The 22,389-nt window shown below is 48.0% G+C and overlaps 1 protein-coding gene across 7 annotated transcripts in view; it reads right to left on the minus strand.

Moving 5' to 3' along the window:
• Positions 1-975: 975 nt before the first annotated feature.
• ankef1a (ankyrin repeat and EF-hand domain containing 1a) overlaps positions 976-22,389 on the minus strand; it is a 90,492-nt gene continuing 69,078 nt past the window's right edge. For all 7 annotated transcript variants that reach the window (XM_072506357.1, XM_072506324.1, XM_072506342.1 and 4 more), the window contains 3 exons: positions 18,567-18,736; positions 17,503-17,637; positions 976-1,648 (listed from right to left, as the gene is read on the minus strand). In XM_072506357.1, the coding sequence (XP_072362458.1) occupies positions 1,490-1,648; positions 17,503-17,637; positions 18,567-18,736 (464 nt within the window). In that variant the 3' untranslated portion in view covers positions 976-1,489. The remainder of the gene's footprint in view (positions 1,649-17,502; positions 17,638-18,566; positions 18,737-22,389) is intronic.

Consider the following 22,389-nt stretch of genomic DNA (forward strand, 5'->3'; position numbering starts at 1 on the left):
GGGCCAGGGGGCAGATGGTCAGACATTGGGGTTGGGCTTGGGCCAGCAACTCCAGTCAGCCAATGCTCATTACTTTGGTGCCCCACCCTCACCCCTGTCCACCGAATACACCTCACTCCCCCATTGTCCCCACTCCGCCAGTGATGTCAGAGAGTGGGTGGGTGGAGCTGGGCTGTCTGTCAGCTTTTTACTTTTGTTTTGGGCTGTTTGCTGCAGGGTGTGTTTTAGTTTCGGTTTTCAGAGCTGATAGCTGCAGTCACAGCCAGAAGGGGGATTAGTCTTTCTCTTTGTAATCTAAAAACTGTAAATCGATCCTTTGGTGATTTAAAACTAATAACTGCTCTCAGTAGTGACTTTAACCTGATGTGCTTCTGTTTTAAAGTTTTTTTAAAGTCTTATGGATGTTAAAAGGACAGCTTAAGTGTGTGCCCCTCTGACGGCCTGTTGGTGCGGGGGGTGGGGGGGGGGGGGGGGGGGGGGGGAGGAGATGGTGGGCTGGGGGCTGCAGGTATGTGTCTGGTGATAGCTATGGAGCTCGAGTACTATTTTAAACCAAGGATTGTGTGGTGAAATTATTCTGATTTTCCCAACGGACTAGCCCAACAAGAAGAGTAGTCAGGCCCACAAATGGCGCAAAACATTTAAACTATTTTTTTGCCTTTCTTTATGTATCAATAAGAAATCTTAGAACACCAGGTTAAAGTCCAACAGGTTTGTTTTGAGTCACTAGCTTTAGGAGCGCAACTCCTTCATCAGGTTAGTCTTTTATGCATCACATTTGTGCATCAAGGAAGAGGTGGGGGATATCTCCCTGGCCCTTGGGCCTCCCCTTTCCATTTATTGCAAGACTCCCCTGAATCCCTTCACAGCCATTACCACTGGGCACAGTAGCTCAGGTATTGCCCGATACTGGCATCAGACACATATGTACCATCCCTCATTTTGAGGAGCATCAAAAAATTACATTAGAAAAAGCAAAATCAAATGTTTTTATTGTGGCTTTCATTTGTGTACATATTGGGTGGTACAATGCTTGTGCGCATGCAGCAATGGCATTGTTCACACTGTCTGTCTTTCCCAGGTTCAACACACTTAACATATTGTGGGGAAACATTGCGTGCAATGAAAGCCCTTGATTGGTAACTTGTCTATTAATTGATGAGAAGTCTAAGTCTACATGAATTAATCTGAAGTATTGGCTAAAGAAGACCAACATGCTACTGTGAACCATCACTGCTAATGCTTATGAACAATTGTGGGGATGGAAGTAAATCTTGGTTTTCTAATGGGCCGCAGATATTGAAATGTGACAGAGAATCACATTTTTAAACATTTCTAACACTTCGCAGTCATTTCTAGGGAGAAAGTAAGATTTTCACAACTATTTGAAAGTCCTTGTAACAAAAAACAATTCTGTTGTATCTGCTTTCTGTTCATTCACTTTCCTCAGATTAATGTTATCATTACAAATGCCTGCGTAAGGTTCTCCCTATTTGATTGCTGTGGCTTGTAGTTCCTCCAATTTCTTTTTGAGATTTTTCTTGAAAGGCATCAAGAAATCGTTAAAATCGACTTCATAGGTGAATCGCTCTCGGTTTTCCACTCTCCTTTGAATGAGCTCTTCGGTTGTTGGTGGGTTACCCCATATCTTCAAAGAAATGGAAAACACTCTTAAACCATGTGAAATTCAAACATTGCACATTCACAGTAACAACTGACCATTTTAATGCAGCACACGTTCCCAATTGACGTTTGTCACCTTCTTACATTTTGTGGCAAGGAAGAAACAAAACATTACAAATTGCACGGCACTTACCTTTTACCCTGATGAAAACCACCAAATTCATTACCTGTGATATAGCTGACAGTCCTCAGTAGCCTTTTGTGCAACAAACCACAGGGTGACTTTGGAGGGTTTGTCTTTGGTTTTAAAATCTTCCTAATTCTCTGAATGCAGTTGTGTATGTTACATCCAATTTCAGTTTCAGAACCACTTTGACTGACTTTGGTTTCTGGTGGAGGCCATGGAGTGAGTGGTTACACACAGGGCAGCTCTGGCTCGAGGGTGTTGGTTTGAGCTCTTTTTACCTGAAAGTGGGGTAGTTTCGACAGGAAAGTGTAGCTGGCGGTGTGGAGGAGACGATCCCCCCAAGAGTGGCATGTCTGCTGCTTACCAGACCCGGCAAAAAAAGGTTAAGAGCTTGGCCAGGAACTGGAGGAGACCTGTGGCGCAGTAACAATTGTGAAGATGGCGGAGGGGGCAGGTCCGTCGCAAGTTGGAAAGCCCCAGATCGAGCAGTTGATGGTGTTTATTAAAGAGGAGTTCCACCAGCAACAAAAGGAGATGCTCGAGGACCGGTTGAAGGCCATTGAGGGAGCAGTGGCACCCTTGAAAGGATTGATGGAGCGAGTGGAGAAATGTCTTGAGGCACAGTGGTCGCAGATAGGGGAGATGGAGAGGATGATGTCTGACCACAGTGATCGGGCGGTGGCGTTGAAGGCGGAGGTGGGGCTCCTGGGGGACCTTTGGAAGTCGCTAAGTGCAAAGGTAGAGGAGAAGGAGAACAGGTCCAGGGGGCAGAATTTGCATATCGTTAGCCTGCTGGAGGGTGTGCAAGGTACAAGTGCCATGCGATACTTCTCAAGGATGCTGGCGAGGCTGGTGGTGGAGGGGGTGCTGGACAAAGACCACAAGTCCCTAAGGCAAAAGCTGAAATCTGGGGAGCCAGTGGGAGCAGTGATTGTGAGGCTCCACAGGTTTGTGGAGAAGGAGAAGATCCTGCGGTGGGCCAGGGAGAAGCGGAACTGCAAATGGGAGGGGAACCGGGTCTGAACTTACCAAGGTACAGACGCGGAGCTGGCAAAGAGGCGTGCCGGATTTAACAAGGCCAAAGCGGTACTATACCGAAGGCAGATTCGGTTTGGGGTACTGAACCTGGAGAAACGATGGGTAACATTTGATGGTCGGGAGTATTATTTTGAAACACCAGAGGAGGGCCCATGACTTCACAAGAGAGCATAGATTGGGGGAGAACTGAATGCGTCTGGAACAGCAGAGGTTGGAAGATGTGGGTATTGCCGGGAGCTGGAGGGTGGGGGATTTTGTCGTTGTTGTTTGTTAGGGGGCTATAAGCTTGTACGGGGACACCTGCCCCCCCCCCCCTCCACCTTGCCGTCTGTGGTGTTTCTCTTTGTAGGGGGTGACCTGGGTTTTGGATGAGTCTTTGTTTATGTGGGGGAGGATAGGGTCCACAGGGAGCTGTTTGCACAGACCTAGGAGGGAAAGGCATGGGGAGGGATGAAGGAGTAGGTAGGAGGGGCCATTGGGCCAGAGCTGCCACGCGGGCAGGTAAAGCTGGTGAATGGAAGTGAGGTGATGGGAGGTGGCCGCGGGGGGTGGCTGGATGGGGGGGAAGGAGGGGCGTGAGGGGAGGTGGGTGAAGGGGAAGGGAGGACGTGACATGACAGCGCCGGAGACTGAGCGTGGTCATGGGCGGAGAAGGGGGCCATCTTGTATGGGCCCGGTTCAGGGCAAAATTCAAAGAGGTAGAATCAGAAGGGGATGACAGCGGAAGGTAGAGGAGAGTAGAAGCGTAAGCCTCCGGTACGATTTGTAACACGAAATGCACAGGGACTGAACGGGCCAGTGAAGATGTCTTCGCGCAATTGAGGAGTTTGAAGGCGGGGGTGGTCTTTTTGCAGGGGATGCACCTCTTGGTGAAGGATTAGGGCAGGTTGATAAAAGAATGGGCGGGTCAGGTATTCCACTCAGGGTTTGAATCAGTGTCGCGGGGGGTGGCTATTTTGCTGAGCAAATGGACGGGGTTTGTAGGGGCCAAGGAAGTGCAGGACCTAGGTGGGAGGTGATGTGTTATGTACTCTGGGACAACACACGCTGCAGCTTTGACCAAAAGATACTCCAGACCTTGAAGTAAGTTCAATGTGATTTATTGAACCATTAGCACAGTTCTCTATGAGTTTGACTCTCCTGCTAATCTTGCTATAGTAACTCAGTCTAACTAATCAGTCTGCTCTAAGCCACACGGTGGGTGTGATGCTTCTGATCTGTCCCTGTCCTTCTCTCTAAGTGTCGCCTGTGGAAAGAGAAAGAGCATGTGTGCCCTGTCCTTTTATATGAATTGCCCCCTTGTAGTAGTGTAACCTCTGGGTGTCTTGACTGCCCATTGGTCGTGTCCTATTCTATGTTTTCATTAGCTGTATGTCTGCATGTCATGATATCTCCGGTGCTCCCTCTAGTGTTTACTTAGTTGTAGTGTATTTACATTAGCCCCTTGTGTATTTACAGTGATGCATATCACCACATCCCCCCCTTTTTCCGTGTTACATATTTTCTGTACTTTGTTAAAGAAAATTGAACAAAATAGGTAGATAAGTGATGACATGTACAAATCATGATGACAGTGATGATTATACAATACCAAATAAGATGTATGAGTCCAAATTTCATGAATTTATACGGTCGAGTGGCTTTCTTGTTTTGTTATTGAAGTGTCGATGTTGATGTTGTCATTTCCTTGTGAATGCCGTCAGTGTCCCTGTGCTTAAGGAACCAAGAAGTCATCAGGAGGTGTTCAGGTGGTCAAATCACTTCGTTGTCTGATTTGGACTTTTTTTTTCCGATGCTTGTGGTAGCGATTCTTGATGTCATCTGTCCTGTCTGACCTGGACTGGTGGCTGTGTTTGCGGTATTGATGCCGTATGTCATCTCCCTTGAAAGCTGGTCTGCTCGTTTGTAGTGCAGCAAATGTGAGTTTGTAAGATGCGTTATCATGCCATAGTATATCTGCACACTGGCCATGGTCTTGAGCTGTGCTGTCACAGTGTCCTGCATTGGCAGAGTTGTACCATGTCGTACAAGTTGTTGTTCCAGTGTTGTTGGTTTTGTCGTGCTTGTTATTGACGTTGGTGCCTTTGGTGCGCTTCTTGTTGTTGTCTGTGTTGTTTTTGTAGGTTTTATTGTTGTGTTTGTTGCGCTCAATGACCACACCGAGTGGATTATGCGAGTCCTTCACAAAGTTACTTGTGTCAGTGTCCTTTGTGGCATCTGCTGTGTCATTGAGCGTGCCGTCTCTGATTCCTCGGAGCTCCCCGTCTGGAGTCATGTCCAGTTCACTTGAATCGTCTTTGGCTTGTCGATGCTCCCCGTCTGGAGCCCTTTCTGGTTCACCTGAATCACCTTTGGTTTCTTGATGCTCCCCATCTGGAGTCATTTCAGGTTCTTGTGGAGAGGCTTGGGTCGATGAGGTTTGAATAACGTGGTGTCAATGGAGTCACTAGTAGCCTCACTTTGATTGTCGAGTGCCTCTGTACATACTATCTGAGATCTGTCAGTCTTGCTGAGATGTTGCACATCTTGTATGGGAATTGCGATGCCTTTGTCACTTGTCGCACATACAGTGGGTAGACCTTCAATGTCTTCTTGTCGGTTAGTTGAGCTGGGTAGACTGTCAGAGTCTTCTTCTGGTGGCTCAAATAATCTGGGTAGACTGTCATAGTCTTTGTTGTTCACGTGAGCGTGGTAGACTGTCACAGTCGTCTTGCTGTGCACTTGAGCGTGGCAGACTTGCATTGTCTGCTGCTGGTTGCTCAGATAAGGTTGCTAGACCTTCATGGTCTTGTTCATGCAAGGACTGCGCTCTGGAGTCTTGCGTTGCTTCCATTGCGGAGTCTGTCAACAAGCTCGCTGTGGAGGCTTGTACCGCTCTCTTTGTGGAGTCTGGCTTCGTTCCCTGTGTGGAGTCATGCAGTGGTCTCGCTGTGGAGTTGATCTGTGTTCTCTGTGTGGAGACGTGCAGTGGTCTCGCTATGGAGTCTGTCATCGTTTTCTGTGTGGAGTCGGGGACTCTTCGTGGTGCGTGGACCACTCTCTGTGTGGAGTCAGGGACTTTGTGTGGTGTGTGGACCACTCTCTTGGCACCAGGCTGCTCTCTATGGGCTTGTACCGCTCTCTGTCTCTTGGCGTCAGGCCGCAGCAGAATCCTGTACTCATGGGTCGGGATGTCGTCTATGCTGGGCTGAGGATCCTCAAATCCGAAGAACTCATCCATGTCTGTGTTGGATTTTTCATTGTGCAACACATCTCGTTGCGGTTCAGATTTGGTACTGAGGTCGCCACATCAGTCCAATGATGAAATCATCGTCTGAGTAGTAATCTTCAAGGACTAAATCATCTCTTAGGGCGGTGCTAACTGCTTGTTGCAGGGTTCTGCGGGGGTTATTTTCATCTACTGGTCGAAGTTCAGGCATTGTGCTGTCTTTCCAGGTGAAAGGATTGTGTTTTGTGTCGTTAAAATTTTCTTTTACTATTTTGGGACAATTCCGCTTTAAGTGGGCGTGGTCCGGGGCCTCTGACATCATGACGCTTGTGACGTAGCGCGTAGGAGTGGATTGCGCATGCGCAGATCGCTTTTCCTGTACTGTGCGCTCTTTGCGCAACTGCATATGTGAGGATTCTCCCGCATTCGCAAACAGACCTTCCTTTATCGTGCGCTCTTTGCGCAACTGCGTATGTGCGGCTTCTCACGCATGCGCAAAACACTGTTATGCCGGTTCACGTCTTCTGGGGAACTGCCCATGTGCGGCTCCTTTCACAAGATGGCTGCCAATCAAACCTGCCGTTTGCTTCTGTTGCAAGCCTAACTGTGCCTCGTGGTGAGTATAGGCTCCAGTTTTACCAATTCTTTTTGTGTTCACCTTGCAGTAGTTTTCTAACTTGTCCAGGACTGTCTGCCCTTTGGAGTACTTGAAGGAGTTGAAGATTTCTGTTGCACTCTCACCCGCAATGGTGAGTAGACGATCTATCTTCTCAGCATCGGCCACGCCATCTAGGTAGGATGCTACCATGTAAATCTCAAATCTCTGCTTGAATGCACACCAGTTGGCACTGAGATTGTCGTGGTACCTGAGCTGCTGAGGAACCGGAATCTCGATCATCTTGCCTGGGTGCTGTTGCTGGTAGTCACGGATCTTGCTGAGTTGGACTATATAGATTCAACAGGCACTACTGGTACCTTGATGTGTCATGTACTCTGGGATAACACAGGCGGTAGTGGTAGTGAATGTATATGCGCCAAATTGGGATGAAGTTTGTGAAGGGCTTGCCGGGGAAGATTCCGGACCTAGTCACGCTTCAGTTGATTATGGGGGTGACCTCAACTGTGTGCCGGAACCGAGGGTGGACAGGTTGAGCCCTAAGTCAATGGGAAAGTTGAGGATGGTGAAGGAATTGGGAGTTTTATGGAATGGATGGGAATGGTGGACCTGTGGAGGTTAAGGAACCCGGGAGGGGGGCGGGGGGGTGAGGGGTATACTCCAGAATTTATGTTTTTTTAGTAGTGAGTGGAGCGGCGCTGGTGGGGGTGGAGCACGTGGGAATCGAGATCACAGAGTCTTCTCCATCTCAGAGGGCCTTAACACCGTAGTCTTTGACTTATTTAGTCGGGGGGTCCAAAACACAATTCAAATCCCCGCCATAATCAACTGGTGTGAATCCAAATTTGGGGATCAACGACAGCAGTCTGTTAATAAAATTGTGTTGTCCCAATTTGGGGCGTATACATTGACCAGTGCGCCCGCCAATACTTCCCATTCGGATCCATCAAAATCTTTCCTGCCGAGAAGGCTGCCCCTCTGTTTATCAGGATCGATCCCCAACTGAAATATCTGCCTCACCCAGCTCTTTCATTACCTTATCTGGTCACTTATCCGCAAAATGGGTCTCCTGTAACAGCACCACGTCCACTTTCACCGTCCTATGGTGCGTAAACATCATAGATCTCTCAACCCCCGCACATTCCATGTAATCAGCTGAATGGGGGAGTCAGGCACTCCCGCCCCTTGAGACTGCCCAGCAACCCTCCGAGAAGGGCCGAAGCCAGGCTCACCCAAGAATGGACGTCAGATCCCCAGCACAACCAGGTAATGAAGCGTCCCCAGTCACCGTCACCCCGTCCCCCCTAATCATCACCCACCAATACCACACCCAAACAAGTAAACTATAAGCAAAACACCAAATAACCCCTCTTCCTTACCAAACCCTACCCGCTCCGATTTATATAACCCCTGAGCTCAAACTAAATGAATCACCCCGCTCCTACTTGTATAAACCACAGTTAACCCCATCTCTCCGCTTCCTAACAACCCTCCACTCCTCTCCAAACATATTTCCTTCTGTCCATCTCAAATATAACCATTTCAACCCCATTCTTAACTAACTAATTAACAATAACAGAAAACAACACCCATCCCACCAATCGTCATAATACAATCCGTCAAATAAAGCGACAGGCAGTACCACCCTCTTCAAATATTAACAAGAATGAACAGACAAATTGAAAAATCCAAACAATCCTCCCATCTTCTCCAAAGATATTACCTTCAGTCCGTATAAAATATCATTATTTCAATCCCAATCCATTTCTAAAGACGAACGCCTCAGTTTCCTCTGGAGTCTTGAAGTAATGGTGTTCATTCTCATAGATTACCCAAAGACGTGCTGGGTAAATCATGCCAAACCGAGCTTTTTTACGATACAATGCGCCTTAGCCTTGTTAAAAGCTGCACGCCTTCTGCAAGCTCGGAACCAACATCTTCATATATTCGCACCACATGGTCCTCCCATCTGCTGTTCTGATGCTCCTTTGCCCATATTAGCAAGCCGAGCACCCTCAAATTCTGTCTTCTTTTTAAAAAAAATTTATTCACGGCATTTTCACATATATACATAAAATATGAGAAGAACAGCAAAATAACTCAATAAACAACCACAGCCCACTTGCCCCTGACAGCCACACACTGCCACACCTCGCCTTCCATTTTAACCTTCTTAACACTCCAAACACCCCCCTTACCCCCCACCACCCCTGCTGACTCCTCAATCCTTCTTGAAGAAATCGATAAACGGCTTCCACTGGCGGGTGAACCCCTCTGCGAACTCTCGCAGAGCAAACTTGACCTTTTCCAGCCTCAGGAATTCTGCCAGGTCGCTCACCCACATTCCCGCTTTCGGCGACTGAGTCCCGCCATCCGAGCAAAATCCGTCTCCGGGCTATCAGTGAGGCAAAGGCCAAAACACCGGCCTCTCACACCCCCTGGACCCACTGGTCTTCCGACACCCCAAATATCGCCACCTCCGTACTCGGAACCAACCCCACACCCAACACCTCGGTATCATGTCTGAGAACCCCTGCCAGAATCCCTCCCAGTTTTGGATATGCCCAGAACATGTAAATATGATTCCCGGGCCCCCCGCGCACCTATCTCCTACCCCCGTAAAAAACCTACTCTTCCTTACCACCATCATGTGGACTCTATGCACCACCTTAAACTGGATGAGGCTTAACCTCGCACATGATGAGGACGCGTTCACCCTCTGCCCACGTCTCGGCCCACACTTCCCCACCCAGCTCCTCCTCCCATTTACGCTTAATATCCCCCACCAAGGCCCCCTCCCACTCCATTAATTCCTTATAGATATCCGACACCTCCCCTCCCGTTTCATCCTTTGACAGCAACTTGTCCTGCAACCCCAGGGGCGGCAGCCCAAGAAAGGACGGCACCCCTTTCCTCACGAAGTCCCGAACCTGCAGCCTAAAACCATTCCCCCTGGGCAACTCATACACTTCCTCCAAGTCTTCCTGTCCTGCAAATTTGCCCCCTATAAACACTGCTTGCTGAAGTCTAGGTCTGAGGCGTTCAAGTCAGGTGACCCTGACCTATACAAGAAAGCCAGATATGATCTAAGGAGATCCATCAAAGATGCCAAAAGACAGTACCGGACCAAGGTCAAGTCCCAGGCTAGCCACACGGACCCCCGCCGACTATGGCAAGGCCTGCAAGACTACCAACAACCTGTCCTGGTCCCCCCATGCCGAAACTATAGTTAAGAAAGCCCACCAACGACTCTACTTTCTCAGAAGACTAAGGAAATTTGGCATGTCAGCTACGACTCTCGCCAACTTTTACAGATGCACCATAGAAAGCATTCTTTCTGGTTGTATCACAGCTTGGTGTGGATCCTGCACTGCCCAAGACCGCAGGAAACTACAATAGGTCGTGAATGTAGCCCAGTCCATCACACAAACCAGCCTCCCATCCATTGACTCTATCTACAATTCCCGCTGCCTCAGAAAGGCAGCCAGCATAATTAAGGACCCCACGCACCCCGGACATACTCTCTTCCACCTTCTTCCGTCAGGAAAAAGATACAAAAGTTTGAGGTCACGTACCAACCGACTCAACAACAGCTTCTTCCCTGCTGCCATCAGACTTCTGAATGTACCTACCTCGTATTAAGTTGATCTTTTCTCTACACCCTAGCTATAACTGTAACATTACATTCTGCAGACTGTCCTTCCTTCCCTATGTACAGTGTGCGTTCTCTGCATAACATGCAAGAAACAATACTTTTCACTGTATACTAATACATGTGACAATAATAAATCAAATCAAATCAAAAGTCCCCAAGGCACTTAATCCCCGCCTGCCGCCACCCCCTAAACCTCATCTCTAGCCCCGCCAGCGCAAAGCTATGATTATCGCAGATTGGTGCCCACATTGGGGCACCCTCCAGCCCCAAATGCTGCCTTCACTGCCCCCATACCCTTAGGGCCGACACCATCACTGGGCTCGCCGAGTACCTGGCTGGCAAGAACATTAAAGTCCTCAAACCCGTTCCCCTACACGCCGCCGCCTCCACCCACCCCCACATCGATCCTTCCCCCACAGCCCATTTCCTCACCATTACAATGTTCGCCGCCCAGTAATAATTTATCATATTCGGCAACGCCAGCTCCCCCCCCCCCCCCCCCACCCCACCCCACCCCACCGGACCCGTTCCAAAAAAGCCATCTGTGCCCACGAGGTCTTCCCCGCCTACACAAACCCGCAGATCAGCCCATTGACCTTCCTAAAGAACGACTTGGGGACAAAGATTGGGAGGTTCTGAAACACAAGCAGAAACCTATGCAGCATCGCCATTTTCATTATCTGCCCCAGCCCTGCCAGCGACAACCCACAAACACAACACACACAAATCGATTATTGTCACAAGTAGGCTTCAATGAAGTTACTGTGAAAAGCCCCTAGTCGCCACATTCCGGCGCCTGTTCAGGGAAGCTGGTACGGGAATTGAACCGTGCTGCTGGCCTGCTTGGTCTGCTTTAAAAGCCAGCGATTTAGCCCAGTGTGCTAAACCAGCCTCTTAAACAAATCCCACCTCTTAAAATCCACCTTCATCTGCTCTATCATTCGAGTCAAGCTCAGTTTATGCAGCTGCGCTTAGCTCCGTGCCACCTGGATACCCAAATACCTGAAACTAGCCCTCACCACCTTAAATGGCAAGTCCCACAGTCTTCACCTTGTCCCCTGGCATAAATCGGGAACACCTCGCTCTTTCCCATGTCCAATTGATGTCCCAAAAACTGGCCCAATTCCCCCAAAATCTCCATGAAGGAGGGGCCAGCGGTGAGACCTCTTAAAACTGAATAGCTAGGATGCCAGTAGAATAGTTTTACATAAGTTAGTTTATTAAGGATTGATATTAATTATAGAAAGTGTACTGGGTAATCATTATTAACCATTACACCTGTATTTTAGGACATAGCAGTGTTCATCTAGCTACAGCAGTGGCCACAATGCATGATGGGATTTTGGCTAGCTGACTTGCCTATGTTTTGAGATGCAGGAGATGTGTGATCAGCAAATTACTAGTGAACACAAGTTTTATCAATGGCCCCCGATATCCTCTGGAAGCGAAAAGGAAGCTACTTTTGATATCCTGGCTCTCTGAAACAATCCATGGAGTAAAGAGGATACCAGTTCTGCCATCCTGTCTCTCATGAACAATGCAGGATGCTAAGATGGGGAAAAAACAATTTAGGATTATTAGGATTGATGTCAAGCCTTTTGTAAACACAGCTATCAGGATGAGGCTCAATCATGGGCTGATCGCAATTTTATTGGATAAGGTGGGAGACAGTGGTGTGGTGTGGACGTGGGAGACAGTGGTATGGTGGTAATGTCACTGGACTAGTAATCCAGAGGCCCAGGCTAACACTCTGTTAACATGGGTTCAAATCCCACGATGGCAAGTGGTGGAATTTAATAAGGGGCAGCACAACTGGATAGCACTGTGGTTTCACAGCACCAGGGTCCCAGGTTCGATTCCCCGCTGGGTCACTGTCTGTGCGGATTCTGCACGTTCTCCCCGTATCTGCGTGGGTTTCCTCCGGGTGCTCCGGTTTCTTCCCACAGTCCAAAGACGTGCAGGTTAGGCGGATTGGCCATGATAAATTGCCCTTAGTGACCAAAAAGGTTAGGCGGGGTTATTGGGTTCCGGGGATAGGGTGGAAGCGAGGGCTTAAGTGGGTCGGTGCAGACTCGATGGGCCGAATGGCCTCCTTCTGCACTGTATGTTCTATGTTCTAAGGTTTAAACAAGACAGCTTCAGGGATTGGATCGAGTCCAACTGGGATAGGCTATTGATTTTTGGAAATTGTATAATTGATGTGTTTTTATCAGTGTTTAGTAGATAGATCTTGGTAACATCCAGATCACATCTCTGTGTACGCTAACCAAGCTTGGATTAATAAATAAGCCATTTTATTCAGATTGCTGATGTGTCTATTGCTCTCTGTACTAATTTGAGCCACAGGGAAGAATCCCACGTGGAAGTTGACTCGATACACAGGTCTTGAAACCGCTCCTGCACTCCATAATACCTCCAATGCTATCCACCAGGTCCGAAATGTGCAATAACAGGTCATCTGCGTACAATGAGACCCTATGCCAGGCACCCCTTGCTCAATCCCCCTCCAATCCTTTGATACCTGAAGCGCCATTGCCAAGGCAAAAAGCAACAGGGAAAGTGGGCACACTGCCTCGTCCCCGGTGTAGTCCAAAGTACCCCAAACTCACTCGGTTTGTTCGCAAGCTCGCAACCGGCGCATTATATAGCAGCCGAACCCAGTCCGCAAATCCCTGCTCAAACTCGAATCACCCCAACACCTCCAGCAAAGACGGCCAATCCACCGGTCAAACGCCTTCTCCGCGCCCATCGACACCTCCACCTCCTGCCCCTCCGACGGCATCATAATTACTTTGAGTACCCACCGCACATTCATCGACAATTGCCTTCCCTTTACAAACCCCGTCTGATACTCGCCTATTACCCCGACACACAGTCTGCAATCCACCAACACCTTCACCACTAACCTAGCATCTACATTCAATAATGATATCGGGCGGTACGACCCACACTTCTCCGGATCCTTATTGTTCTTTGAAATCAGGGAGATGGAGGCCTGCAGCAATGTAGGTGGGGGTGGGGTTCTCCCTCTCCCTCGCTAGAAGTGGCCCCAGGTTTGCCCCAAACCTTTGATAAGACTCTACTGGGAAGCTGTCCGGCCCCAGGGCCTTACCCACTTGCATCATCCCCATACCATCTAATTGGGGCCCCCAGACCCTGAACCAGCCCCTCCTCCACTTCAGGAAACTCCAACCCCTCCAGGAACCGCAACATCCCCTCTTCCCTGGTTGGGGGCTCTGACTTGTAGAGCCTCCTATAAAAGGCCTCAAACAACCCATTCACCCCCTCCGGGTCCATCAACATCTTACCCTTATCATCCCTAACTCTGCCAATCATCCTCACCGCTTCCTGCTTCCTCAGCTGATGGGTCAACATCCTACTCACCTTTTCCCTGTACTCATACACAGTCCCTCTGGCCTTTCACAACTATCCCACTGCCTTCCCCATAGAGATTAGCCCAATCTTCATCTGGAGCCTCTGCCTCTCCTTCAACAATCCCTCCTCTGACGCCTCCGAATATCTCCTGTCCACCCTCAAGATGTCATCCACCAGCCTTGCCCCCTCCTCCCGCTCCGCCTTCTCCCTGTGCACCCGAATTAATATAAACTACCCCCTGACTACCACCTTGAGTGCCTCCCGCAACATGGCAGCTGTGACCTCCCCCATGTCGTTCAACTTCACGTAGCCACGAATGGCAGACCTCACCCGCTCATACACCTCCTCATCCACCAACAACCCCCGTCTAGCCTCCACTGCAGCACTTTACCCATCACAAAAAAGTCAATCTGGGAGTACACCAGTTGCCCATGGGAGGAGAATGAAAATTCCTTCACCCTCGACATCCCAAACCAGCATGTGCCCCCCCCCCAAACCATGCGCTCCATGAACCCCCTCAGCTCTCTTGCCACTGCCGACACTGCCAGACAGCATGGGATTCAACTGGTCCAAGCTTGGATTTATGATCTTATTAAAACCATCCCCCATAATCAACCAATACAAGTCCAAGTTTGGAATATACCCCAACATCCGCCTCATAAAATCCATGTCATCCCAATTTGGAGCATAAACTTTTACCAAAGTCACCGGCATCCCCTCCAACTTCCGACTAACCATCACATACCCGCCACCCCCGGATCAGCCATAATGCTCCCACTTCGAACACAACCCTCTTATAGACCAACACCGCCACCCCCCTCGTCTTCATATCCAGCCCCGAATGAAACACCTGCCCCACCTATCCCTTTCTCAACTTCGTCTGATTCCCCCAACTTCAAATGTGTCTCCTGCAAAAATGCCACATATGCCTTCAGACTCCTCAGATGCGCGAACACACCCGGCCGTTTAACCGATCTATTCAACCCCCTCATGTATCATGTGACCAGCCTGGCCGAGGGGCTCCCTGCCCCCTTCCACTGCTGGTCAGCCATATCACCTTTTGAGCCAGCCCCCCGTCCGCATCACAAGCCCCTCCAGGCCCACTCTCAGATGTCCGCCATCGATCCCTTCCCAACTGCGCCACACGAACCACACCCTTGCCAGCAATACTCCCCTAGCAATACTGTAGAGAGCACTCATAAATCTTCCAAAGTTCAATGTCCTCACACTCGTCCCAGCCCATTGTCCCTCCGTCACTTCCCCATGCGTTTCAAAATAAACCTCCTGTTTCTGGAAAGTCACCCAAACGTGGGGCGGGTATAACACTCCAAATTTCACCCCCTTCTCAAAGAGGACAGCCTTTATCCAGTTGAACCCAGCCCTCCTTCTCGCCAACTCTGCACCCAGGTCTTGGTAGACCCGCAGCTCACTCTCTTCCCAGGTACACTTCTTCGGCCTGCCTCGCCCATTGTAGGATTTCTTCTTTATCCAAAAAACGATGCAGCCGCACCACCATCGCCCTCGGCGGCTCCCCCATCTGCGCCTCGTCAGTGCCCTGTGCATTCGGCCCACCTCGAGAGGCTGATCAAAGGCCTCTCCCCCATCAACTTCTCCAGCATTCCCGCCACATACACAGCAGCCTCCGCACCTTCAATGCCTTCAGGCATCCCAACAATCCTCACATTTTGCCAGGTCCTCCACCTTCTCCCTCAGCCTCTTCTGGCTTTCCAGCATCACTCCCAACTTTGCCGCCAACAAGGCCATCTTCTCCTCATGGTCCCCCATTGCCTCCTCCACTTTCTGAATCGCACAGCGCTGGGACTCCAGATTCTACTCAACCCGCTCAATCCCAGATCTCAGTGGCTCCACCATCTTGGCCAGGTCTTCCAGGGCCTCCTCCCTCTGCTGCAGGAACTTGGTATTTAAGAACTCCACCAGCTGCTCCGTCGGCCCCTTGCCCTCCGCCATCTTTCCCAGTGGCGCACCATGAAAACTCTCCTGCTCCAGTTGCTCTTTCGTTTTCGTGGCGCTCCTCGTCTGCTGATCCATGCACCAGCCACACCAGAGGAGTATTACCTTCCCTGGGCACTCCTGCACCTTTTTCCCTTAAATCCTTTTGGGTGGGAAAAGACCGAAAAAAATCCACCTTGAGCGGGAGCCACCAAATGTGCGACCATTCACTCCATGGCCGCCACCGGAAGTCTCCTCAAATGTTGTCTTCTTGACCAATTTTCAAGGTTGTCTATCCAAGCCCTCAAACCCTTATCGGTCGCCATTTCCACTTCCAAACAAACAATTTGGTCGCTTTGCCTCGGCAGAGCAACCTCTATCTCCTGCAGCTCTGCACACTGCTGGCTTAACCACCTCACCCACCTTAGTCAGGGCTCCCCTGGTCAAAGAAACCGCCACTTCAATTGCTTTCTCGTGATCTCCAGAAACCTTATGCCGTAGTTTCTGCAGCTCCGCAACCAAAACTTTGACAGTTAAGGGAGTGGCCCCTGGCACTGAGATTGCCTATGCTGTCATTTTGTTCCCACCCCCCTGAGGAACACGGCGCCTCCGCCTTTGATGCGGTTCCTTGCTTTTTGGGTTGCCTGGATCGGCACTTATTTAGCATCGCCTTGCTGTTGGATACCGAAGACATCAAGTTTAAAAACTATTGGGATCAATTTCCATGCCAGTCAGGTGCCTAGAGCTAAAGTTACAATCTGCGACTGGAGCTCCCACACGTAGCTGTTCCGTTACATGCCGCAGCGGAGGTCGAAAGGCATCTTCTTCTCCAGAAAAGAAAAGATTGTGTCATGAGTTGACAAAGGTCTTCAGGATTATGAATGAGTTTAGCTTGTGGGGGAAGACAGATACTAGGGGCCTCAGATATGAGAGAACCACTAATAATCCAATAGGGAATTCATGAGAAACTTCTTTACCCAAAGTGTGATTAGAATGTTGAGCTGATTACCACAGGCTGAAGGGAGTATAAGGAGAGAGAGACATGGATGACAAAACATCATAAATGATGCAATATTTTACTCTGATTTCAAAGTAGTTTTTGGATCTTGGAAAAAGATTGGGAATGGTGCAAATGGAGCCGTCGTGTTGACGATCTCACTACTGATGGAATCGAAACCAAGTGGTGTCTAACCATTCCCTGAAGCAAAGCCAAGTATAAACAAGTTGGAACTTGTTAAAACTTTAACTTGAAGGTATTTATTGTGAAGAGAGAGTTGATGTTCCAACCTGCTGTCAAATGGAGCACCTTTATCCTTATGTGGAATTGACAATAGAGCTTGTTCTGTTGGCAGCGCATCTAGAACATAGAACATAGAACGATACAGTGCAGTACAGGCCCTTCGGCCCACGATGTTGCACCGACATGGGAAGTCAAAAAACAAAAGCCATCTAACCTACACTATGCCATTATCATCCATATGCTTATCCAATAAACTTTTAAATGCCCTCAATAGTGGCGAGTTCACATAGCATCTAACCTGACTATTGTGAGAATCCTTTTTGAATATTTTTGTCAGAGGAATAGGACGGAGTTTGGATTAGGTTTAGCCAAAGCCAAACTAAAATTGACTTAAATCTTCCGGTGGGTTTTAGTGGAAAATACAGTCACCACAAAACAGGATTTGTCTTTATTTTTATTATCCCAGTCACCCGTCATTCTGCTGTAGAATTCAGATGATATGGCATGCTGACCTAACTAAACTCTCAGGATTCTTGCCAGCTTTCAGACCTTGGAGCACCTCAGCAACTTGTTAAAGAAAAACATGTTTTTGCAGAGGATCTGTACTTACGGTTTTTGGTACAAAAGTAATGTCAATTGTTTTGGCCACACCACTATTTAGCATTTCGCTTTTTCTTGATATGCTGTCCTTGGGATAATCTCTCTTCGGTGACTTTAATGAACGAGACAGCATTGGAAGTGGCGCCTGTTGAAATAAAGTGTAAGAAAGTCAAAGGCGGGTATTTATTTTAAGTGGAATTTCATCTGTCAAAGATCAGGGTGCATGCTCCAAAATTCATTTAAACATTTATTTCATAGCAGCAAATTCACAGAATTAAGACATTTCTTACCAGGAGCAATGAGCTCAGGTGTTTCTGCACGTACATAAAAAATCATTATGACTCGCTTACCCATTCATTGAGCTCCTGGCTGATCTACAATTTAACATAATCTATCCACTTTTTGCCCCATATCCCTTTAAAATCTTTGTTTAAGAAAGATCCATCATTCTCTGATTTAAACGCTCGATCTAGCATGAATTGCCTTTCATGGAACTGCTATCATCCTTTCTGGGTAGAATTGTTTTTTAATTGCACTCCTGAAAACTCTAATTTCTAAATTAATCAATGTGTATAGGTTCCCTCCATCCATCCTATCTGCCCCCATTTAATCTCTTGAAAAATTTGGATCAAATCACCCCTTAACCTTTTAAATTTCAGGAATACAATTTTGGCTTGTTTAATCTCTCCTTGTAATTTAACCATTGAAGTCTAGTTATTGTTATGGTTAGCTCAGTTGGCTAGACAGCTAGCTTGTAGATCAGATTAGTGCCAATATCATGGATGTTCAATAATAGAAACAGATAATGCTGGATAAACTCAGCAGGTCTGGCAGTACCTGGGAGAGAGAAACAGAGTTAGTTTTGAGTCTATATGACCCTGTTCCAGTTGTGATAGATTCCTCCTTTTCCTTCCCATAGTAAAAATCACAATACTTTGCTATGGCTTGGTCAATAATCACCGAGGACTTGCCTTCATGCAGAGAACTCAAGAATAAATAAATAGGCTACATTTTGAAAGTAAATTGGGCTATTTAAAAGTCCTCAAAAGCGTGATGTAGGAGGAGTTGATTTACCATCTCTCCCGCAGAAGTCTGAGGCCTTGAAGAAGCTCCACTGGCTCCTTTTGCAGGTTTTGCTCCTTTTTTAGGTTTTTCTTTTTTTGGAAGGCTATCCAGCTTTTCTTTGACGACGTGAACTATTCTCACATCCGCATAAGCATTTGCAAGGTCCATAGCATTTTGCCCTAGTTTAATGGAAACAAAAAAAAAAGGCCATGGTGTAGCGTCACATTGCAAAACGTATTGTGCACATAAGGAACAGAGTCATCAGCTGCTGTCAACCAAATCTCTACTTTTGGAACCAACGATAGTTGAGCAAAAATGTCCTAGAGCTTAACACAACTTTATGATCAAAGAGATATTGTAAAAATTGGATAACCATGCATATGTCTCTCATAAGAGCACAAAGCATTACACAGGCAATGAAACATGTTTGAAGTGTAGTCACAGTTGTAATGTAGAAGCATGGCAGCTAACTAGTACACAATAAGACAAGTCAAACAGGAATGAGATGACAGGCGGGATACTCTGCCCCCCTGCATGTCGTGTATTGTGGCAGCGGAAGCAGCCAGTCATGGGCTGGAGCCCGATCTTCCAGTCCTGCCACTGTCCGCGGGGATTCCCTGTTTATGGGATCAGACAATCCTACCAACTCGAAGAGCTGGAAAATCCCACCCAATTGCTTTGCAGCTTTCATTGATGTTCAATGAGGGATAACTATTTGCCAGAACTTTGGGAGAGCTCCCTGTTTTTCCTCAAATATCATCATGGTATTTTTTTTAATGAGAGTGCAGATGGTTTAATGATCAATTCAAATGTCTAAGTACTTACCTCAGTGGTGAAAGAGAAATTTGTTGCATAACACATTAATCGTATAAACAATTAGGGCGGCACAGTGGTTAGCACCGCTGCCTCAGAACGGCAGGGACCTGGGATCGATTCCGGCTGAGGATGACTGTGTGGAGTTTGCACGTTCGCCCCATGGCTGCATGGGTTTCCTCCCACCGTTCAAAGCTATTCAGGTTAGGTAGCTTGCTAAGTTGCTGTTTAATGTCCAAAGATTAGGTGGGGTTATGGGGATAGAGCGAGGGTAAGGTAGGGAGCTCTTTTGGAGGGTCGGTGCAGAGGAGGGATTCTATGGAATATACAGCGGCTGTAGATGTGAGCAGCATAAAACCGCTGTGATGAACAGAATTATTTTACTTTAATTTGATGCGCAATGGGCCATGTGCCCAAAACTCTGTTGGAGTGTACAGTGGGCTCGGTCCAAATCAGGAGGGGATGTGAATCCAGCCTCCCCCACCACCTTCCTGAACATCTCTGCAAAGTTCTCCATGGTCACTGGGTCTTCCATCCTCTCTGGCAACCCCACAATTTGGATGTTTTGCTCCTGGACCAATTCTCTAAATCATTTATCTTGACCTTCAGTGATTTATTCACTTCAGTCACCAGAGACATCTCCGCTTCCAGTGAGGCAATCTGATCACTGTGTCTCGAAAGGGCCACCTCCATGTCTTTAATCGTGGCTCCATGGGCTTTCATGGTTTTGATGGTCTTCTTGATTAGGGGCCAAGGCTTCCTCCATCGATTTCCGGAGGTCCTCCGACACAACCCGCCAGTGATTATCAAATAATTTCGCCAAGGTACTCAAAATCACCTCGGCCGTTAGTGGAGTGACCATAACCTCTGCCATTTTATCTGCCGATTGTTCTGAGTGGCTTCCGATTCTGTCTACTGTCTGCTTTCTTTCCCTGACTTTTCTATGCCATTATCCCATTAATTATGTGGGTTTTCAAAAGAAAATACCCCAGAAACTGAGAGAACAGGACAAAAAGGTGCGGTACTCTAGCAGGAGCCACCTCGTGTACATCTTCCCCCTACATAACCCCACCAGAAGTCCGAGTCACTCCATTTTAATCAGATGTTCTTCACTAAAGAAGTGATAAAAATTAACTCTCAGAAGTGTAATTGTGTTTCCCTTCAGTATTACAGATGCCTGTTTTTTGCCTGCGTACAATAATCTCTAACATGGCTGTGGAGCCAGATTTCAGACCTGAGTTGCTTTCCATAGTGCGGAATTGTCTGATTACTTTTGGGATTGCTCAGTCTTTCTAGCTTTCCTTTTGTCCTTGGCTAGCTGTATTCTTTGCTGCTTGAAAGAAGCAATGGCCAAGCTCGAGGGCACGCCACATGTAGTTCTTTCACACACATTTCTCTCCCAGTCCATGCTCAACATGCCACATTTCTGGAGGTTTCCCGTCAGGGACTCTTAATCTCGGTGGTGTCCAAATTAAAGCTGCTAATACATGACTGCCTTGAGCATTTTATCATTAGTCACATGGACTAGATGTCCGCTTCAGCTGGGCGGCACGGTAGCACCGTGATTAATAATAATAATAATAATAATAATAATCTTTATTGTCACAAGTAGACTTACATTAACACTGCAGTGAAGTTACTGTGAAAATCCCCTAGTCGCCACATTCCGGCGCCTGTTCGGGTATAGAGGGAGAATTCAAAATGTCCAATTCACCTAACAGCACGTCTTTCAGGAATTGTGGGAGGAAACCGGAGCACCCGGAGGAAACCCGCGCAGACACAGGGAGAACGTGCAGACTCCGCACAGATAGTGACCCAAGCCGAGAATCGAACCTGGGACCCTGGCGCTGTGAAGCAACAGTGGTAACCACTGTGCTACCGTGCTGCCTGTTCAACAGTGACTGCACAACACTTCAAAAGTACTGCATTGGCTGCAAAGAGGTTTGGGGCATCCCAAGGCCGTGAACAAAACTGTATAAATGCAAGTCACAGAATCATAGAATGCCTAAAGTGCAGAAGGAGGCCATTCGGCTCATTCAGTCTGCACCGACCCTCCGAAAGAGCACCCCACCTAGGTCCACGTCCCCCTCACACTATTCCTACAAACCCACCTAATCGTTTGGACGCTAAGGGGCAATTTAGCATGGCCAATGCATCTAACCTGCACATCTTTGGACTGTGGGAGGAAACCAGAGCACCCGGAGGAAACCCACGCAGACACAGAGAGAAAGTGCAAATTCCACACAGACAGTGACCCAAGGCCGGATTTGAACCCGGGTCCTTTGTGCTCTGAGGCAACAGTGCTAACCACTGTGCCACTGTGCCGCCCGAGTGCAGAAGGAGGGCATTAGGCCCATCGAGTCTGCACCAACACTCTGAAAGAGCACACCCTACCAAGGTCCACTACCCCCGCCCTAACCCTGTACCTCCACTAACCTGAACATCTTTTGACACTAAGGGGCAAGTTAGCATGGCCAATGTTCTTAACTGCACATCTTTGTACTATGGGAGGAAACTCATGCAGACACAGGGAGAAAGTGCAAACGCCACACAGACAGTCACCCACGGCCGGAATTGAACCCAGGTCCCTGGCGCTGTGAGGCAGCAGTGCTAACAAGTGTGCCATTTTTTTTTAATGAGCACGTTTTCCTCAGAGCACTGACAGAGCTTGGGAACCATATCATTGTAGCTGAGCAGATGCCACAAGGCAGCATTGCTGGCCCGTGCAAACAAAGCCTCTGCCTTTTTTGTAAACTGTTAAGGATGTTTTGTTCTTCCATTCATTTCCCTCTTTGATTCTCTTAACGTTCTGAAAGTATGAACCACTAAATCGGGGTGCCAAATCCTCACTTTCTGGTCTTCAACACAATGGAGGTAAAAGTGCAGAGGGTCACAAAGCAGCTTGCTGACTCACTTTAAACTCTCATGCCATGTCCAGATCTGCTGCCAAGATCTTTTAGCAGTAAATATTCTCTTTCACTTTTGTTTCATAACATTTGCAGATTAGGTCACCCCGTGC

Source organism: Scyliorhinus torazame, chromosome 1 (genome assembly GCF_047496885.1).
Source record: "Scyliorhinus torazame isolate Kashiwa2021f chromosome 1, sScyTor2.1, whole genome shotgun sequence".
NCBI classification, from domain to species: domain Eukaryota; kingdom Metazoa; phylum Chordata; class Chondrichthyes; order Carcharhiniformes; family Scyliorhinidae; genus Scyliorhinus; species Scyliorhinus torazame.